The sequence below is a fragment of the Cucurbita pepo genome, chromosome 14, assembly GCF_057944985.1.
Source record: "Cucurbita pepo subsp. pepo isolate OVF chromosome 14, ASM5794498v1, whole genome shotgun sequence".
Taxonomy (NCBI): domain Eukaryota; kingdom Viridiplantae; phylum Streptophyta; class Magnoliopsida; order Cucurbitales; family Cucurbitaceae; genus Cucurbita; species Cucurbita pepo.
The window spans coordinates 2,223,620-2,244,835 of NC_141811.1; the positions used below are offsets into that span (position 1 = coordinate 2,223,620).

General features: G+C 40.0%; 4 protein-coding genes across 7 annotated transcripts; all 4 read left to right on the forward strand.

Annotated features, from left to right (window-relative positions):
* The first annotated feature begins 211 nt into the window (after nt 1–211).
* Nucleotides 212–11,578, forward strand: GLT1 (NADH-dependent glutamate synthase 1). Of its 4 annotated transcripts, none has more exons than XM_023696719.2 (22): nt 212–1,208; nt 1,400–1,519; nt 1,977–2,090; nt 2,343–2,495; nt 2,656–2,756; nt 2,840–2,933; nt 3,413–3,522; nt 3,631–3,734; nt 3,917–4,096; nt 4,183–4,526; nt 4,603–4,673; nt 4,756–5,225; nt 5,321–6,190; nt 6,424–6,578; nt 6,860–7,021; nt 7,108–8,712; nt 8,863–9,078; nt 9,194–9,462; nt 9,616–9,921; nt 10,018–10,285; nt 10,432–10,689; nt 10,864–11,578. In XM_023696719.2, exons 1-22 carry the CDS (start codon nt 819–821, stop codon nt 11,173–11,175), a joined length of 6,672 nt encoding a protein of 2,223 aa, XP_023552487.2. In that variant the 5' UTR covers nt 212–818; the 3' UTR covers nt 11,176–11,578. The 4 variants fall into 4 exon arrangements, with proteins under 4 accessions (XP_023552487.2, XP_023552486.2, XP_023552489.2 ...); XM_023696718.2 differs by having other exon boundaries at nt 213–1,208; nt 8,851–9,078; XM_023696721.2 differs by lacking the exons at nt 212–1,208; nt 1,400–1,519; nt 1,977–2,090; nt 2,343–2,495; nt 2,656–2,756 and adding an exon at nt 2,995–3,057 and having other exon boundaries at nt 2,840–2,911; nt 8,851–9,078.
* A 156-nt stretch (nt 11,579–11,734) lies between these two features.
* Nucleotides 11,735–14,326, forward strand: LOC111810658 (RING-H2 finger protein ATL22-like). Its single transcript, XM_023697401.2, has 2 exons — nt 11,735–13,148; nt 13,711–14,326. The coding sequence occupies exons 1-2, from the start codon at nt 12,467–12,469 to the stop codon at nt 14,133–14,135; spliced, it is 1,107 nt and encodes a 368-aa protein (XP_023553169.2). The 5' UTR covers nt 11,735–12,466; the 3' UTR covers nt 14,136–14,326.
* Nucleotides 14,327–14,429: 103 nt separating this feature from the next.
* On the forward strand, nt 14,430–17,387 carry EMB2261 (Tetratricopeptide repeat (TPR)-like superfamily protein). Its single transcript, XM_023696262.2, has one exon. It carries the CDS (start codon nt 14,514–14,516, stop codon nt 17,046–17,048), a length of 2,535 nt encoding a protein of 844 aa, XP_023552030.2. The 5' UTR covers nt 14,430–14,513; the 3' UTR covers nt 17,049–17,387.
* A 1,501-nt stretch (nt 17,388–18,888) lies between these two features.
* On the forward strand, nt 18,889–21,216 carry LOC111809609 (putative protein phosphatase 2C 8). The gene is made up of 3 exons (XM_023695951.2): nt 18,889–19,617; nt 20,113–20,218; nt 20,542–21,216. The coding sequence occupies exons 1-3, from the start codon at nt 18,928–18,930 to the stop codon at nt 20,853–20,855; spliced, it is 1,110 nt and encodes a 369-aa protein (XP_023551719.2). The 5' UTR covers nt 18,889–18,927; the 3' UTR covers nt 20,856–21,216.

Below are 21,216 nucleotides of genomic sequence, written 5' to 3' on the forward strand. Positions count from 1 at the left end.
ATTTTATCTAGGAGTGGGGCCCCCACCGTAAGCGGCTGTACCGTGCCGCATAGGCCAACATCCACGTGGAATGTTTAGGGAAATCTGAGCTGTTAGTTTGTATTATAAAAATATTTGTGGGTAAATGACGAAAGTAGACATCGGTTCCCTCTATGGGCTCTTGTTGCCTCCATCTTCTCTCTCTACGCTTTATCTCTCTCTCTCTCTCTCTCTCTCTCTCTCTCTCTCTCTCTATCTGGTTTCATTTTGGATTCTATAAATCTCACTCATCTGCTTCGTTAATGTGAAAGAAGAAATAAGAAACCTAATAGCGGAGCTGCTTCTCGTTTGCGTTTCGCCGACTCTCGTTTCTATTTCTCTCCCCGATTTCTCTGTCTCTCTGGTTTTCCGGGAAAATTTGTTGTCCAAACCTCCTTCTCCTACGATCTGCGGGTCGCAAGGAGATTCTTCCTGTTCTCTAGCTTCCAGATTTGAATATTATCTTCAAGTTTTTTCGGCTAAGCCTACCGATTATAGTATTTAACTCCATACTTGTTGTCTGTCTTCATATTCTCTTTCGCTCTTAAAGCTCCCAATCGACGTACTACTCTGTTTTTTCACTCATAAATCCGGAAGAACCTTTCGTTTCCAGAAATCTCGAGGAGTAAGCGTTGCCAGATCTGCAGAGTTGCTCGTGTGCAACGTGGGAATTCTATCACGTCTCTGTTAAGAAATCTGAGAGTTCATTTGGATCTAAAATTGGTTATAACGAGGTTCCATAAGTTGTAGGGGTTAACTTTGATACCGTATCGTGGGATTAGCTCGTTTGTGATTTTACAATGCTGGCCAAATCTGGTTCTCTTCTTAAACTTACGGCCGCTCCTTCCTCATTTGATAAGTCCTCTGTTAAGCCTCAGTTGAATGTCAACTCTAAAGCTCGTATAGGCGCGAGAGCTGCTCGATGCTCTGCTTCGAAGGCAGCATCGAGGTCGTTAAACGTGTCGGAGAAGAAGTTCTTTGGAGCCCGCTTGAGGGCTCCGGGATCCGGAAGAGTCCAGTTCTGGCATTTGGACGGTCCTGGGCGGTCACCCAAGCTACGGCTTGTTGTCCGGTCGGGTCTGTCGGCTGTGCCTGAGAAACCGCTTGGCCTTTACGATCCTTCTTTTGATAAGGACTCCTGTGGAGTTGGGTTCGTTGCTGAGTTATCCGGCGAAAGCAGCCGCAAAACGGTTAGCATCATCGAATTATTTCTTCCAAATGGATTTGTTTATTGAAACATTATACCATATTACGGCTGGATTCCTCTTTAACGTTCGATTTGGAAATTTTCGTCTAGCATGGACATGTATTGGGTATATATATTTTGTAATTTTTCTTTTTGGCTTTAATTAGGGTGTTCTTGTGATGTTGCTTTTTGCAGATTACAGATGCCTTAGAAATGTTGGTTCGTATGTCACACAGAGGTGCTTGTGGTTGTGAAACAAATACCGGTGATGGAGCTGGGCTTCTTCTTGCTCTTCCACACGACTTCTTTAAGGAGGCACGAATTTTTGTTGTGTTTTATTTTTCCTCTTTCATTTCTTTTTCAATTTTGCGACTGTGATTCATCCTTCACGATTGTTCATTTTTCCCTTAAAAATGATGGTTTCCTGAAGGGAGGCCCATATATTTTATTTTTCGAGTTTGATTTACCTTCTATTATCCAAGTATAATCATAAATCACGGTTTCATGGATGAATTCGACGATAAAAAAAAAAAAGTATTTTTGATGGTGGGTTGTGAGCCTTTTGAAACCCGTTTCATTCATTGAAAATTTTGACATCTGGGTAAAAATATTACTGCATCTGCATCTAACGACGGTTCATTAACGCGAAATTAGTTGTAACGATTAAATATTTCAAAGACAATAAAGCTCAAATATTTCGTTTGCTTGATTTCTGCTTGATTTTATGTGCTCGATCCTTGTTTAGTGGTACTGATGGTTGCCCTCTTTTTAGGCGGCAAGAGATAATGGTTTCGAACTCCCACCGCCGGGACAGTATGCCGTTGGCATGTTTTTCTTGCCCACGTCGGATTCTCGTAGAGAAGAAAGTAAAAAAGTATTTGCGAAGGTATTTTCCTAAAACTCAATTTCTTTTCATCTTTTTCTCTTGATTTTGTGCTCTTTAACTTCCAGGTCAATTATTGAAATTTCGAGCTACAACATACTCAACGCCTCTCAGTGTCTCTTTCGTCTTGTCCTTAATATCTAATAAAACCTAAAATCTGATATGGTCTATTATGTTTTAGAAATGTATTGGTTGGTCAAGTGACGTTTATGCGATGTGATCCATTGACGGTTCAATGCTTTACTTGTGTTTAAGGTTGCTGAATCACTTGGGCATTCTGTTCTTGGATGGCGGTCTGTGCAAACAGACAATACTGGATTGGGGAAGTCTGCCTTACAGACGGAACCTGTGATTGAGCAAGTGTTCCTTACCCCAAGTACAAGGTCGAAAGTTGACTTGGAGAAACAGGTGATCTTCTCTTTCATGTTCTACTTTCAGTACTATAATTGAAGCTTACTCTTACTGGGCTCAGTAGTTTGGTCCTGTTATTACTTTAATGTGCAATTTTGAATGCATCTGGTTAAATTTAATCTGAACCGGGTGGTTCTTTGTGTGATTCTTTATATAGATGTACATATTAAGGAGGCTTTCAGTGATAGCTATTCAAGCTGCACTAAACCTTGAGCACGGTGGCGCAAGAGACTTCTACATATGTTCTCTCTCCTCGAGGTGATTTTGAAAGGCCGCATCAGTTTCTATAAGATCTGACTATCATATTGTCATAACTTGAACTCACTGGCATAATTTTGTAGGACTATTGTGTACAAAGGTCAGTTGAAGCCCATTCAGTTGAAAGATTATTATCTGGATCTAGGGAATGAAAGGTTTACGAGCTACATGGCCCTGGTAAATATTTTATCCATTCACTTTCTTCTTCTCCACTAACTTCATATACTCCAACAAACAGCATGGGAACAACCGGTAACTGAAGAGAGATGCAAGGTTGAGGAATGACTTCTGAGGCATTGAGGTTTGAATGATCTCTTAAGTTCTTCCACTTCCTTGATTTCTTGTTAAATTTGGATGCTGGACTGGATGGTTGGATGACTTTGGTAAGAAACCTCATTACCAAGTGAATCATATTTGCAGAAACACATGGCAGCCATCTGTGATCTGTCGTTGAGGATTCAGCTTGCAATAGTTAAATGAAAAGAAATTGTTTTGAAACTGTCTAGCTTAGGTTATTGATCACCATCAAGGTTAAACAAAGATGAATACTTCCTGTAACTTGTTGTTTCACTCCATATTTTGACCAAAAGAAGGAAAAAAAAAAAAAAAAAAAAAAGAAAGGAATGACAAATTAGGTTTATGAAATATTGGTGCAGATACACTCCCGTTTCTCAACAAACACTTTTCCTAGTTGGGATCGTGCTCAGCCTATGCGTGTCTTGGGTCACAATGGAGAAATCAACACTCTTAGAGGCAACGTGAATTGGTATGCTTTCTGAGTGGACTTCTTATAAAGTTTCTCATTCACTTGTTCTTCAATATCTTGTAAACTATCTGCAACACTGATTTAATCTGAACTTTATTTTCCCCTTAGGATGAAGGCACGTGAAGGTCTACTGAAGTGTAAGGAACTTGGTCTATCAGAAGACGAGTTAAAACATCTATTGCCCATTGTGGATGCTAGCTCTTCAGATTCAGGTGAACTATCTACATTAAATCTCTTTGTGCTTGCATGCATAGATCTGTGCATATGCTGATACCTGCAAAAAAACTGCTTGATTGTTGTATGTCAGTGACAATCATTCATTATACATGATTATTGATAATTCCTCTTTATGATTTATTTATCTATCATTCCTTTTTGTGCTGCTACCCTGTAGGAGCTTTTGACGGTGTTCTTGAGCTTTTAATTAGAGCTGGTAGAAGTCTTCCAGAAGCTGTCATGATGATGATCCCTGAAGCATGGCAAAATGACAAGAATATGGATGCACAGAGGAAGGCATTATATGAATACTTTTCATGTCTCATGGAACCGTGGGATGGACCGGCTCTTATTTCATGTAATATACACATACTTCTGAATCAATTCAAAATTTGTTTACGAGTGAATTCTGAATTTTGGTTATCTGCAATGTTTTTTTTGTAGTTACTGATGGCCGCTATCTTGGAGCTACATTGGATCGCAATGGATTGCGGCCTGGTCGTTTCTATGTAACTCACAGTGGTAGAGTTATAATGGCCAGTGAGGTTGGGGTGGTGGACATTGCACCAGAAGATGTTTCACGGAAAGGAAGGCTCAACCCCGGGATGATGCTTTTAGTGGATTTTGAAAATCATGTTGTTGTAGATGATGAAGCCTTGAAGCAGCAATATTCTCTTGCTAGGCCTTATGGGGAGTGGCTTAAAAGGCAGAAGATTGAACTAAAGGACGTCGTTGGTTCAATTGATAAATCTGAACTGACCACTCCATCTATTGCAGGAGCGTTGCCTGTAAGTACGAGGTCAATCTCACTTTAGTTTTTCTTTGATTATGTTTATCTAAATATTACTCATTTATGACTTGTAGACATCGGCTGATGATGATAATATGGAAACTATGGGCATTCATGGTTTACTCGCTCCCTTGAAAGCCTTTGGGTATGTGAGCTGCTTCATAAGCTATCTAATTCCCTTCCCTTACTATGGAAAACCGCATTTTCAATTTTACTTTGTTGTGTAGTTACACTACTGAAGCCTTGGAGATGCTGTTGCTTCCGATGGCCAAAGATGGTGTTGAGGCTCTTGGTTCCATGGGAAATGATACTCCACTTGCTGTCATGTCCAACAGAGAAAAGCTCCCATTTGAGTATTTCAAGCAGATGTTCGCACAGGTTACAAATCCTCCCATTGATCCCATCAGAGAGAAGATAGTGACCTCCATGCAATGTATGATTGGTCCAGAAGGGGACCTGACTGAAACTACTGAAGAACAATGTCATCGTCTCTCATTGAAAGGTCCTCTCGTATCCATTGAAGAAATGGAAGCAATAAAGCAAATGAACTACAGGGGCTGGCGAAGTAAAGTTGTAGATATCACATATCCAAAATACCTTGGTAGAAGAGGTTTGGAGGAGACCTTGGATAGGATTTGTGCTGAAGCTCATGATGCAATTAGGGAGGGATATACTACACTTGTGCTTTCTGATAGAGGTACTCTAGTGTTTTGCATTCTCATTTATGCTTTCTACTTTTAGTTCTGCATCTTCCTTCTAACAGGTTTAATATTTTCTCAATTCATTTTCTAGCCTTCTCAACCAAGCGTGTTGCTGTGAGCTCCCTCCTGGCTGTTGGTGCCGTCCATCAGTATCTAGTTAAAAATCTAGAACGCACTCAAGTTGGCTTGATAGTAGAATCTGCAGAACCCCGGGAAGTTCACCATTTTTGTACACTTGTGGGGTTCGGTGCTGATGCTATATGCCCTTATTTGGCCATTGAGGCCATCTGGAGATTACAAGTTGATGGGAAAATTCCGGCCAAATCAAATGGTGAGTTTCACACCAAGGAGGAATTGGTCAAAAAGTACTTCAAGGCAAGCAACTATGGGATGATGAAAGTTCTTGCGAAGATGGGAATATCAACTTTGGCTTCTTATAAAGGTGCTCAAATTTTTGAAGCTCTTGGTCTTTCTTCGGAAGTTGTTGAGAAGTGCTTTGCTGGAACTCCAAGCAGAGTAGAGGGTGCAACTTTTGAGATGCTGGCTCGTGATGCACATAATTTGCATGAAATGGCTTTTCCCTCCCGAGCTTTCCCACCTGGCAGTGCAGAAGCTGTAGCATTACCAAACCCTGGGGATTATCATTGGAGGAAAGGTGGTGAAATTCACTTAAACGATCCAGTAGCCATAGCAAAGTTGCAAGAGGCTGCTCGAACTAATAGTGTAAATGCCTATAAGGAGTACTCCAAGCTTGTTCATGAATTAAATAAAGCATGTAATTTGAGAGGACTCCTGAAATTTAAAGAGACAGGGACGAGTATTCCCCTGGATGAAGTGGAGGCTGCTAGTGAAATTGTTAAACGATTTTGCACTGGTGCAATGAGTTATGGATCAATCTCTCTGGAGGCGCACACTACTTTGGCCATGGCTATGAACAAAATTGGTGGAAAATCAAATACAGGTGTGTTTTATTCCTTAAAGGGAAATTGAGATTTTTTCCAGTGTTGTAATTTTTCTAACATTCTTTTGGAGTCAGAATTTTCGATTTATTCTTATGTTCTTTTGGTCTTTAACAAATATGGACTCTGTATTATACTCTCTTCCCTTTTCAAATATAATGTTTTCTAGTGATAGATGTTGACATCATTACCTTCCGCATATGCTGAAGCTTTTTATATGAAATTTCTGTTCAAGGTGAGGGAGGTGAGCAACCATCTCGAATGGAGTCTCTTCCCGATGGTTCAATGAATCCAAAGAGAAGTGCTATCAAACAAGTCGCAAGTGGGAGGTTTGGAGTTTCAAGTTACTACCTCACAAATGCAGATGAATTGCAGATAAAAATGGCTCAGGTATTCATTTGATTTTTTTGAATCGATATGGTTGTTCATGTTGGTGTGTTTTCCTATTCGCATTTCATTTTGCCTCTTCCCTCCTATTGGAACAGAGGTTCATCCTTTTTATGGAACTATGTTCATGGCAGATGATGCTGTGTCTGCAAAGCACCTCTGGGTGTTTTTGCATCTTTAATTGATGTCTACATTTGAATGTGGTGAGGTGAAATAAGAACTGTAGCTATTTATTCTCTGAAAATTCGCTCTATTTAAATTTGCAATGTTGGTTATTGCATCAGGGGGCCAAGCCTGGGGAAGGTGGTGAACTTCCCGGTCACAAGGTGGTTGGTGAAATTGCAAAAACAAGAAATTCTACCGCTGGGGTAGGGCTTATCAGCCCACCTCCTCATCATGATATTTATTCTATTGAAGATCTTGCTCAGTTAATCCATGACCTCAAGGTAAGCCAGCTTGTGAATCATCAGTATTAAAATACAAACTTCTTTGACCGACTTGTTGAGTTTTTTCCTTTCCTATTGGCTTTCAGAATTCCAATCCAGCTGCTCGGATTAGTGTGAAGTTGGTGTCAGAAGCAGGTGTCGGTGTAATTGCTAGTGGAGTTGTGAAAGGCCATGCAGATCATGTACTAATCTCAGGTCATGATGGAGGTACAGGTGCATCAAGGTGGACTGGCATCAAGAATGCTGGGCTTCCATGGGAATTGGGGTTGGCTGAAACTCACCAAACTCTGGTTGCTAATGACCTTCGTGGTCGTACAGTGCTTCAGACAGATGGTCAATTAAAAACCGGAAGAGATGTGGCTATAGCTGCTTTGCTTGGTGCAGAGGAATTTGGCTTCAGCACTGCACCCCTTATTACAATGGGCTGCATTATGATGCGGAAGTGTCACAAGAACACATGTCCTGTTGGGATTGCTACTCAAGATCCTGTTCTTCGAGAGAAGTTTGCAGGAGAACCTGAACATGTCATCAACTTTTTCTTTATGGTAGCTGAGGAAATGAGGGAGATCATGTCCAAGCTTGGATTTCGTACAGTCAATCAGATGGTTGGTCGTTCAGATGTGTTAGAAGTTGATAAAGAAGTTGCTTGGCAAAATGAGAAGCTAGAGAATATTGATCTATCTCTATTACTTAGACCTGCTGCTGATCTACGTCCTGAAGCTGCACAATATTGCGTGCAGAAACAAGATCATGGTCTGGACATGGCTTTGGATCAAAAACTGATCGCACTTTCAAAGTCGGCTTTAGAAAAGAGTCTTCCTGTATACATTGAAAGCCGTATCAACAATGTTAACCGTGCTGTTGGAACAATGCTTAGCCATGAGGTAACCAAACGTTATCACATGGCTGGGCTTCCTTCAGAAACTATCCATATCAAATTCAATGGAAGTGCTGGGCAGAGTCTTGGAGCGTTTCTCTGCCCTGGCATAACGCTAGAGTTGGAGGGTGACAGCAATGATTATGTTGGCAAAGGATTATCAGGTGGAAAAATTGTTGTTTACCCTCCAAGGAGGAGTTTATTTGATCCTAAAGAGAACATAATCATAGGTAATGTGGCTCTTTATGGTGCTACAAGTGGTGAGGCCTATTTCAATGGGATGGCAGCAGAAAGATTTTGTGTACGTAATTCAGGGGCAAAGGCGGTTGTGGAGGGTGTTGGTGATCATGGATGTGAATATATGACTGGTGGCACTGTTGTTGTTCTTGGGAAAACTGGAAGAAATTTTGCTGCTGGTATGAGTGGAGGTATTGCTTATGTCCTTGACATGGATGGAAAGTTTGAATCCCGATGCAATCTTGAGCTTGTAGATCTTGACAAAGTTGAAGAGGAGGATGATATTGTGGCCCTAAAAATGATGATACAGCAGCATCAGCGTCACACATCCAGCAATTTAGCCAAAGAAGTCCTCGACAACTTTGAGAACCTATTGCCTAGATTTATTAAGGTCATCCCAAGGGAATATAAGCGTGTTCTTGCAAACATGAAAGCTCAAGGAGCTACCAAAGAGGTTTCAGAACCAGCTGCTAAAGATGTTGAGGAGGAGTCAGATGAGGCAGAGTTAGTTGAAAAGGATGCATTTGAGGAGCTCAAGAAAATGGCTGCTGCCTCCTTGAATGGGGATTCCAAACAGGTAAATTTTGAGTTCCAATAGACCCGTTCACTCTAAAAGTATAGTTGGCCTTTTTTCACAAGTTTCCATTTTGGGGGTCATCTTATCTTGATTGATGTTAAATTTGATTTCCTTGCTCTGTACTGGTCTGACTTAAAGTTGGATCCAAAGGTTGAAAAGACGGAACCGCCGAAGAGACCTACTGAGACACCTGATGCTGTTAAACATCGAGGTTTTATTGCTTATGAGCGTGAAGGAGTGAATTACAGGGATCCTAATGTTCGAATGGGAGATTGGAAGGAGGTTATGGAAGAATCAAAACCTGGGCCGCTATTAAAGACTCAGTCAGCTCGATGCATGGATTGTGGTACCCCATTTTGCCATCAGGTGATGGTCTTTACTGTAATTTCTTTTACTGAGATTTTTCAATATGCTTGTATCTTATTATACAAGAATTAAATTTTTTTTTCCTGACCCTGATTGTTATTTTTTATAATTTCAGGAGAGCTCTGGATGCCCTCTTGGTAATAAAATTCCTGAATTCAATGAGTTAGTTTATCAGAATAGGTGGCGTGAAGCCTTAGAGAGGCTTCTTGAGACAAACAATTTCCCAGAGTTTACTGGCCGGGTCTGCCCTGCCCCATGCGAAGGATCTTGTGTTCTGGGCATTATTGAGAATCCTGTGTCCATCAAAAGCATTGAATGTGCCATCATAGACAAGGCCTTTGAAGAGGGATGGATGACTCCACGGCCTCCTCTTACAAGATCCGGGTATGCTGTTGTTTCTGTCATTCTTTCTGTATGTTACTTGGTGAATAGTTCAATTTTATTGTTTAATAATACTATTTTAATATTAAAAAGACTTCATTAAAAGTGTCATTTTGTTCTATGTTTAGTTCTCATAGAATTTGTTAATTAATGCAGGAAAAGAGTTGCTATTGTTGGGAGTGGACCAGCTGGCTTGGCTGCAGCAGACCAGCTAAATAAAATGGGACACACGGTGACTGTGTATGAACGGGCTGACAGAATTGGAGGACTTATGATGTATGGAGTTCCGAATATGAAGACTGACAAAGTGGATGTAGTTCAGCGGCGTGTTAACCTTATGGCAGAGGAAGGTGTAAATTTTGTTGTTAATGCTAATGTTGGAACTGATCCATCATATTCTCTTGATCGTCTTCAAGATGAAAATGATGCGCTCGTTTTGGCTGTTGGTGCCACAAAACCAAGGTAATTCTCTTCAAGTTTCTATCCAAAGAATTTTGATGCACAGCTCCAATCGTTTTTAAGAATTCATTGAAAATAGCCGAGTAATGTTTGTTTCAGGGACCTTCCTGTACCTGGACGGGAGCTTTCTGGAGTCCATTTTGCCATGGAATTCCTTCATTCGAACACAAAGAGCTTGCTTGATAGCAATCTTCAAGACGGCAAATACATTTCTGCAAAAGACAAGAAGGTTGTTGTCATTGGTGGTGGTGACACTGGAACAGATTGCATTGGAACCTCTATAAGGCACGGTTGCAGTAGTGTTGTAAACCTAGAGCTTCTTCCTCAGCCGCCACAGACCAGGGCTCCAGGAAACCCTTGGCCACAGGTTTGCCTTCTTTCTTCTTTGGTCTCCTATTTGGCATTTTGGAAAACGCTTTGCCTGTCACCCTGCTATGCACTGGATAATGCATCGTTACTTCACTTTGGCTGATGGGTTACATATTTATAAGTTCATCATTTGTGGGATTGCAGTGGCCTAGAATATTCCGAGTTGATTATGGACACCAGGAAGCCGCTACCAAATTCGGAAAAGATCCAAGATCTTACGAGGTTTTGACTAAGCGGTTTATTGGAGATGAGAATGGGGTAGTGAAGGGACTTGAAGTAATACGTGTTCAGTGGGAGAAGGATGCCAATGGAAGGTTCCAGTTTAAGGAGGTGGAAGGCAGCGAGGAAATAATAGAGGCTGATCTTGTTTTACTGGCGATGGGGTTCCTCGGGCCTGAATCGGTTAGTAGTTTCATTCAAAACTTGCACTAGTCAGATATGACTTGTTGTTAACCGAGGGTAGAATGTGAGAAGTAAAAGATTAGGGTGTTTGAGACCACTCTAATCCTAGCTGAAGGATACTCTACAACACTAGCTTGATGTTAACGTGTGCTTTTGTTTCTTTGCATTTTACAGACAGTTGCAGAGAAGCTGGGCGTGGAGAAAGATAATAGGTCAAACTTCAAGGCCGAGTATGGCCGCTTCTCAACTAGTGTAGACGGAATCTTTGCAGCCGGAGACTGCCGTCGGGGCCAGTCCCTCGTGGTTTGGGCCATCTCTGAAGGACGGCAAGCAGCTGCTCAGGTCGACAAGTATCTATCGAAGGAAGAAAAGAACCTTCTTGTTGGTGAAGGAGGCTATGAAGGCGTTGGGAAAAGTTCCCAAGATTATAATAATAGGCAACAGGATAGCAGCAGCAGCTGCAGCAGACACACAATAATGACATAGGCGATGAAGCTTTTGTCCAAACTTCCCTTCAACGAAGAAAGGAAAACTTGATACCTTTGGCTGAAGATTTGATATATTGTACTACTCCTTAGAAAGCCAATTTCAGAGGAGCACCCAAGCAAGGTGTGCAGCTTGTGAGGATTGGGTTTCTGTTGTTGGCTATTATGTTTTAAGAGAGAAGGAAGGGTAAAGGAATGAAGGGTGTGGAGATGGGTTAAATAGTAGTAAGGTTTGCGATATTGTATGGCTTCATATGGTCTCTTCTATCATGTTGATAGGTGTTTCTAAAATCCCCCCCTTTTTTTATGTTATAGATAGTTGGCCCTGTTTTTCACAAAGATGAATAATGTACAGTTGGCTCAATCTTTTGGTTATATTGTTATTGGTTGTTGGCAAGTTGAAATGTTCTTGTTCCTTCCACCAACCTTATGACCTATTTGGCTTCTTCAAAGTTTTCCACCTTTTAACCCAAATCCTTTTTGACTGATTCTTAAGATCTTCTCAATTACCACTCTCTCAAAACAGCTATAAGTTCTATATTACTATTGGGAATGAACGAGGAAAGGTCTTGGAGTATGATTAGTGCAACAATACCCAAGGTGCCTTGAGTTTTCAAATTATTAAGTATATCTTACCTTATCAGTTGAGCTCTTTGGAAGTTGATATAATAATGAAACCTCCATATTTGTTTATTGTACTGAAAAGAAACTTTTAATATCAATGACCTATCTTAATGACGACATCCAAAGTTTCATATTTGTTTATTGTAGCATCAAAGAAAACATCAAATTTTTGTATGATTCACGATCTAATTATTCTATATTATTGCACTCGAGTTGACCTACTGCTAACTCTTTGATCAGGTCCATCTCCAACATAATCTCCCAAAGGGGATAGGAAAAGCACTTCCTTCAAATCATGGTACAAACCATTAGACTTCATCAATACCGTTGGATCTCATGGCAATCAGATGAACAAACGAACTCTTTCTCTACGCTTAGAAAATAAAAACTTAGACTTGTTCTTTGTTGCTTTGTTGTCATTGTCCTAAGATCACATCATATGGAGCTTTCTTGGCGCCCACCAATCATGCTTCATTCAATAGCGTTATATTTGACTTTTAAGCTTAGTTAATGCCATTTGTTTCGTTGGAACAACACAATTCTTTTTGAGTGTGGAAACAAGTTTCCTCTTCTTCTTTTTTTTTTTTTTTTTTTTTGGAAAGAATATATAAATTTACAAGCAATGTTGTGTAATGGCCTTCCACCTATTAACATAGCTCCTTTAAGAAATGCTTCTTTTTCTCCTCTTGCTCTGTTTAGTCTGTTTCCTCTGTTTGTTCAGCCCTGCATCCACCTCTGAACTCTGTTTCCACTCCAGCTGCGATGGCGATTTTCAGACCATTCAATTCCCTTTCAGAATTGAAAACCAACAGCCCAAATCATGTGGGTATCCAGGCTTTGATTTGACCTGCCCCTCCACAGGTCAACCACTTCTCCATCTTCCTTCTTCAGGGGATTTCACTGTTCAGTACATAGATTACGAGAACCAAGAAATTTTGGTCAATGATCCAAACAAATGTCTTCCCCGAAAGATTCTGTCTCTCGAGCTTTCTGGGTCGCCGTTTCATGGCACAAATAGTGAAGATTTCACCTTCTTTAATTGTTCGTGGAGTGATCCAATCCCATCTGAGTTTAACTTGAATCCAATATATTGCCTCAGTGGGTTGTCGTATGCAGTTTTCGCATCACCTTCTTCATTTGTAAATGAGATTTTGTCGTCGAGTTGTGTTGCGATGAAGACTGTATCGGTGCCGTATTCATGGTCGTTTTCGACGGATTTGACGAATGATCTTCGATTGGGGTGGAAAAAGCCTAATTGTAGAAGGTGCGAGTCACACGGTGGAATATGTGGCCTCAAACCCAATTCTACCGATCAAATCCAATGCAAACACAGTGCTCAACCTCGACATGGTATGCTTCCACTTCTCCCTCTACCTCCGTTTAGTGCTTTCAACATTTTACAAAAGAACCCACCTTGTAAATAACATCACAAAATTTCAAACACCTTACAAGTATGGATGTTCATATAAGAGTGTGTGAAAGAAAAAGCTACCATTTTTCATATTTATTTTTGTAGTTCCAATAACTAATTTTTATTTATTTATTGACTAACTTGTGTTTTGACTAGTAAATTGGATAAGAGTAAACTTTTAATAATAATAGATTTATTTGCATCAATTGGGTAGGTAAGCTCACATTTTTTTAATTTTTTTTTTTTACAAAAATTAGTATTAAAAGTATTTTTAAAAAATAATTATTGAGGGTGGTTGATCCACCTTATAATAAAATAGGTAATAGACTTTTGGTTAGTATGAGCGCACGTCTTGATAGGATTTTTTTGCCCTAATCTTAGGGTCACCATATTGTTATATAGTAATTTTCTTTTAGTTAGGGGTGAACTATGTAAATTATTAATTGTAATATAAGATGTATATATATATATATATTATTTTTTTAAAAAAATTATTATTAGGGATCCCGAGAGGTGCTCGCTATGCTGTATCCATAGGAGTGGGAGTCCCAGTGACCATGTGCATTTTGGGCTTCTTATGTTGCTTTTGTGCTCGAGTCAGATCCTACTCGAGAGGCCGAAACTCCAGCATTGAGGCCCATTGGGTCATCTCTTCTCGGCCCACTTTAATGGGCCTAGATGAGCCCACTATCGATTCCTATCCAAAAATTGAATTGGGTGAAAGCCTGCGTCTACCGAAGCCCAATGACAATATTTGCGCAATTTGCCTGTCGGAATATCGGCCCAAAGAGACTGTGAAGAGTATACCCCAATGTCAACATTTCTTCCATCAAGATTGTATTGATGAATGGCTGCGATTGAATCCCTCCTGCCCTGTTTGTAGAATGCCTCCCGTCAAATCTCCGCCGTCCGATTCTTCCCTCTAACACCGTCCGTTGTAAATACTTCAGATTTTCTTTTTCTTTTTTTTTTCTTTTTCTTTTAAGGCTAAAACTTAGCTTTTTCTAAAGACCTACAAGAATGATGTATTATGGGTCTTTGGAATTTTTTGTATTCTTAGAAAAAAATGTTTTTTTTTTTTTGCTTTAATATTTGAATTTTGGACTAAAAATTAAAAACTTAGAAATTTATGAAATTTATATATCTATTAAATATAAAATTGAGAGATATAATTAAAATGAATAATTTTTGGACCATTGAAATTTGAAAATCTAATCCATTCGAAACGGCAGTTGCAAATCCAATCTAAATAGCCCAACCAAGGCGCGAAAAAGAGCAACCGGTAATACAGTTAGAAGGTGAAGATGCAGAGTCTGCCTCCTCCCACTACCCTCAAAATTCCCTCCCTTTCTTCAAATCCCTCCCCTTCTCTCCAATTCCCCACATTTTCAACGAATCGTTTGATCCGCCAAATCAACGATGGCCGCCTTCGTACAGCGATCTCAACTCTCGAACACATGGTGCAGCACGGAACCCATCCTGATCTTCAAACCTATTCACTTTTCCTCAAAAGATGTATTAGAACTCGCAGTTTTGATCTTGGCAGGCTCGTTCATGAAAAGCTCACTCAGTCGGACCTCCAGCTCGACTCTGTGACTCTCAATTCTTTGATTAGCTTGTACTCCAAGAGCGGGCAGTGGGAGAAAGCAAAATCCATTTTTGAGCGCATGGGAAATAGTAGGGATTTGATTTCGTGGAGTGCGATGGTCTCTTGCTTTGCCAATAACAAGATGGGGTTTGAGGCGCTTCATACGTTTCTTGATATGATCCAAAATGGTTATTACCCAAATGAGTATTGCTTTTCCGCCGCAATTCGCGCGTGTTCCACTGCTGAATTTGCATCGGTGGGTGACTCTATTTTTGGATATGTTATTAAAACTGGATATTTTGCTTCAGATGTATGTGTTGGGTGTGGCTTGATTGATATGTTTGTGAAGGGCCGTGGCGATTTGGTTTCTGCCTTTGAGGTGTTTGAGAAAATGTCCGAAAGAAATGCAGTTACTTGGACACTGATGATTACTAGATTTATGCAATTTGGGTACGCAGGGGAAGCCATTGATGTATTTTTGGATATGATATTAAGTGGATACGAACCTGATAGATTCACATTAAGTGCTGTGATATCAGCTAGTGCAAAGCTAGAATTCTTATCGTTAGGGCAGCAGTTGCACTCTCAAGCCATAAAACATGGGTTGACTGTGGATCGTTGTGTTGGTTGTTGTCTAATAAATATGTATGCTAAATGCTCTGTGGATGGATCCATGAGTGAATCCAGAAAGATTTTTTATCAGATTCTGGATCACAACGTCATCTCTTGGACTGCAATGATAACAGGATATGTTCAAAAAGGGGGATATGATAAAGAAGCGCTTGACCTTTTTCATGGGATGATCTTGACTCACGTTCTACCCAACCATTTTACGTTTTCCAGCACTCTCAAGGCCTGTGCAAATCTAGCCGATCTACGGATTGGCGAACAGGTTTTTACTCATGCAGTAAAGCTCGGTTTCTCAATAGTTAATTGTGTTGCAAACTCACTTATTAGCATGTATGCACGATCTGGCAAAATTGATGATGCAAGGAAAGCGTTCGATATTCTGTTTGAGAAGAATTTGATTTCTTATAATACGGTAATTGATGCATATTCTAAGAACTTAAATTCTGAAGAAGCTTTTGAACTTTTCAATGAGATTGAGGATCAAGGGATGGGGGCTAGTGCTTTCACATTTGCTAGCCTTCTGAGTGGAGCAGCCAGCATTGGTACAATAGGGAAGGGCGAGCAAATTCATGCTCGCGTGATAAAGTCAGGTTTGAAGTCAAATCAATCCATATGCAATGCCTTAATCTCTATGTATTCCAAGTGTGGAGACATTGATTCTGCTTTCCAAGTTTTTGAAGACATGGACGACAGAAATGTCATCTCTTGGACTTCAATTATCACAGGGTTTGCAAAACATGGGTTTGCAACAAAAGCCTTGGAGCTGTTCCACAAGATGCTCGAGGCTGGTATTAGACCAAATGAGGTCTCCTACATTGCTGTTTTATCTGCTTGTAGTCACGTGGGTCTTGTTAATGAGGGTTGGAAACACTTCAAATCAATGTACGCAGAGCATGGAGTCACTCCGAGAATGGAACATTATGCTTGTATGGTTGACATACTGGGTCGTTCAGGATCTCTCTCTGAAGCCATTCAGTTTATCAACTCAATGCCTTTCAAAGCCGATGCACTTGTGTGGCGAACATTTCTCGGAGCATGTCGAGTTCACGACAACCTAGAATTGGGGAAACATGCTGCAAAAATGATCATCGAACAAGAGCCACAGGATCCTGCTGCATATATCTTGCTATCAAATTTGTATGCATCCACCTCGCAATGGGAAGAAGTTGCAAGTATTAGAAAGGTAATGAAACAAAAAAACTTGATCAAAGAAGCAGGCTGCAGCTGGGTAGAGATTGAAAATAAAGTACACAAGTTTTATGTGGGTGATACATCACATTCAAAAGCTGAGGAAATATATGATGAACTTGAACACTTGTCTTTAAAAATAAAGAAATTGGGATATGTCCCCAACATGGATTTTGTGCTTCATGATGTGGAGGAAGAGAAAAAGGAGAAATATTTGTTTCAGCACAGTGAAAGAATAGCAGTAGCCTTTGGTCTTATCAGCATATCTAAGTCGAAGCCCATCAGAGTTTTCAAGAATCTACGAATTTGTGGGGACTGTCACTCTGCAATCAAATACATTTCATTGGCCACAGGCAGAGAGATCATCGTTAGAGATGCAAACAGGTTTCATCATATTAAGGATGGAAGATGCTCCTGCAATGAGTATTGGTGATGATGTTAAAACTTAAAACTGAAGCTGATTTCACCATCATTTGGACAATGACTGATGCTGTAGTAACGAAACCTGGTGATTAAAGGGTGCTCGAAAACCGACGGTCGAAATCGGGTATGTCTTCTTCATCCAAAACTGGTGATTAAAGGGTGTTCCATATTCATTTTAATTTAGATAACCCCTCGTAGACATGGCTTGATTTACTTGATTTTCTACTATCAATTCATTGTCTTTATCCTTTTTCTGATGCATAAAGATGAGTCCATATTAGAAACGTTGATAAATTAAGGGATAAGAATGGTGAATGATTCTGAGAAGAGACCATTGGTTCTGTTGCAACTACATTCTGAATACACTTAATTTAGCTTGCTCCTCAGTAACACGTGAACCTTCCATAAAAAAACACTATGGGATATTTTAAGAAGAAACAAGATATTTCCACTCTCTTATGAATATATAAATATAAATTAAATTCATACCATAAAATTTTCTGAGACGTGTAGGAGTGGCATGCTTTTTGGTATACGTCAAAGATGCTTTTTTTTTTTTCTTTGTAGGATCCACAGCACTTACAACACTCAATAATGTATTGTTTCGTTGATTTTTTTTTTTTTTTTTTTTTTTTTTGGACATTACTCACTGGGTTCATAAGTGTGATAAAATCAATTTTATGAACGAAGTAGGATATAAGATATGATATCAATAAATGTTTGGTTAGTCAAGTGGACGAACACAACATAGTTCAATAGTTTAGATATTTAGTAGTTATTATGATGTCCGAAGTTCAAATCACTACAAAAAAAAAAAATGAGGGAAGTTGAACAATATTATGAATGATGGCAACCTCTGGAGGTGTTTAAGACCACAAATTAAAGTAGGAAAAATGAAAAATAAGAGTAGGTTAAGTTAGCTAATGATGTGGCGTTTGTTTACGTGGTTGGTTAATTTAATACCATACCACTTTAAGAAATTGCCCCATAGATTTTATATATAGTATGGTTAGACTAAGTAATCTGATATCAAATTAAAAAATATATAGTTCAATTTGATATGCTTACACTAAAGAATTAAAAATAAAATAAAATAAAAATATCAAACGTTGAAATGAAGTGCAGCCACAAGAAAAATATTACTATATTTCTGGGAAGGAAAAAAGAAAAAGAAAAAAAATCTGAACCGTTCAAATAAACTTGACCAATGAAGATCTGAATAAAAAAAAAAAAAAAAAAAAAAAAAATCTTAGATGTACATCATCTGTGGAAACGAATAAAAATACTTATGGATTTGAATTTGAAACCATTTAATTTTATAAATTAGGTTTTAAAAGGGTTAATTAAAAGTGGGATTATGAGTTAATAGAAAATTAAATATGGGAGTTAATGAGCGAAAAATATCTGAAGAATTCATCATTGAATACGTTGCGTGCAAATGGTGTTTAAAAACCCAAGAATTTGAAACCTGGACAGCTAACCCATTAATTCAACACAGACACACCATACGAGGTCCAACTCCGACATCAATCTCCCATCACATCACGACGCGTGTCCTTTCCCGCCTGTCACTTTTAGTCAATGTTTCCGTCACAGCCAATTGAAAACGACCCTTCTTCCATAACCAGACGCCACGTAATTCCTTCCCTCCCCGGCCCACCCCTCCGAATCGAATCACTCCAACCTCCACGTGTGCCCTCCGTAAATCTCAGCCGCCCACGTCTCTGTTATCAAATCCAACGCCTTGTGGTCCCCGCAAACCCCAGGTGGCTTCCATCCGAACACACTCCCCAATCCAACGGCTCTCATTCCTTCTTCTTATGAACTATCATTGAACTGCCACTTCAATCCTCTCAATCATCCCCTTTCTTTTTCTCTCTCACTTTTTCATGCATTCACTGGACAAGCTGCAGCTCACTAATACCACCCGCAACTTCCTCCGACCATCGGACGCCGGAATGTGCGACCACACAACCATGATTAAAACCAAGAATGCACGCCGGAGACGGCTCAGAGTTCGTAAACTGAGGTACAAATGGCAGAGGAAGGTACACGCGGCAGAGGAAGGCGAGGGCGACGAATTACTCGAAAATGGAGTTTCGGAATCGAATTGTGATCCAGTACTACTCTTTGAGAACGAATCCATTTCGGCGTCTTATAGTGGAGTGTACAGTGAGATCTCGATCATAGGGCGGAGGAAGGAGATGGAAGATGAAGTGAGAGTGGAATTGGGATTGACGGCGATTAATGATGAGAAGTACGATTTCTTCGCCGTGTACGACGGACACGGTGGCGCGCAGGTGGCGCAGGTGTGCCGCGAGCGTTTGCACCGGATTGTGGCGGAGGAGATTGTGGCTCGGGGAGAGATGGATGAGGCGGAGTGGACGAGGTTGATGGAGAGGTGCTTTGAGAGAATGGACGGCGAAGTGAGTAGCGGTGCTGCTGTGATGAAGACGGTCGGCTCGGCGGTGGTTTCCGCGGTGATCGGAAAGGAGGAGGTGGTGGTGGCCAACTGCGGCGATTGTCGAGCCGTTTTGGGTAGGGATGGAATTGCCTTGCCCTTGTCTAACGATCATAAGGTGCACAATCTCAACACCGGCTCTGTTCAAATTACTCAATTAGACTCATTCTAAGGACGTCGTTAAGGGAATTGAAAACCATACAAGTCAAGGAACTACTTGGATTTAAATAAACGATTCCATCATGGATCACACCCATTTTGTAGCAGACTTTTTGACTCTTAAATTAACTGGACTCTACAGTTGAAACTCGTGTAGATAATGAATCAAGTCGGAACTGAAAGAACAATGTGATTGCAATTTAAAAATTGGTTTAAAATGCATCGATTCAGCACTTGTTTGTGATGGTTATTCTTAGAATATTTGGGTATGATTCGATGATGCCCTTTCTCTGTTTTTTTCTGTTCTTATTCTGCCCATTGGAGAATGCTGAAATTCACCATTGTAGTTTAGGGATGCCTGCAATGTTTGGGTACGAAATTCACGATTAGCTTTACGACTGTTTTGAATAATGTTGTACAACTTTTAGCTTATATGAATCCAAATTACGAGTAGCCTGGCAGAGCTGATGAGTTGAAGAGAATTGAATCTGCTGGTGGGAGGGTCATAAACTGGAATGGCTACCGCGTGCTAGGAGTTCTTGCCACTTCAAGATCCATCGGTATGTTCAAAACGCAATATACATTCTGCAAAATTTGACTACAGACCTATAATTTCATTTTGATTCAATTCCCTTCATGAGACATGAACTTCAACAATTTATTTCGAAACTGTTATATCAAATGTGAGAGAATTCTCCTTATCTAGCTCATTCTGTGTGATGAACATAATCTAATTTTCATACCTAAGCCAAAAGAGACATAGAAACATGACCCCTTACAATCAATTAATTCCTGTTATAGGCTACTGGATGTCATTGTGCTTATGAAAATCTCTCTGCAAATATAGGTTTCCAAATTATTTCTGAGTTCTGTTGCATTGCAGGTGATGAATATCTTAAACCATTCGTAATCTCCAAACCAGAAGTGACTGTGACCAAGCGAACCGAAAAGGATGAGTTCCTCATATTAGGAAGTGATGGTCTGTGGGACGTGATTTCGAACGAAATTGCCTGCAACGTAGTAAGGAGATGTTTTGGAGGCAAAATGAAGAGGATTTCATTAAAGGTGGCGAATGACAACCATGTCGCTGAAGCTGCAACAGTGTTGGTGGAGCTTGCGGTGGCTCGTGGAAGCAAGGACAACATCAGTGTAATAGTAGTAGATTTGAGGAAAACAAACAGTTCTTCCTCTCCATGATGCAGCATGTTTCTTTCAACTTCGTTTCCATAGCATTACCAAGAATCCAACGGTTTTGTGTAGACTTTTTCGACTCGACTTTACCGCAAGCTCACCGTGGATTCATTTTGACTGTGGATAGAGGTAATTGTGTGACACTGATATGCTTAAAATGGCTGTTGAATCAAGAAACTGCAGCGATAATATAACATCTAATTCATGTGTTTTTTTATAACTGGTTCTTCAATGAATGTATATTGATATCTTACATCTTGTGGCTGTGCCTTTCGTTTGTTTGGAAATCTGTGTAAGACTATGTTTTTCTCATCCCATGGCTTTTAATTTCTATCGAATCATATTACTACCGGTGTTTCATTGCTAA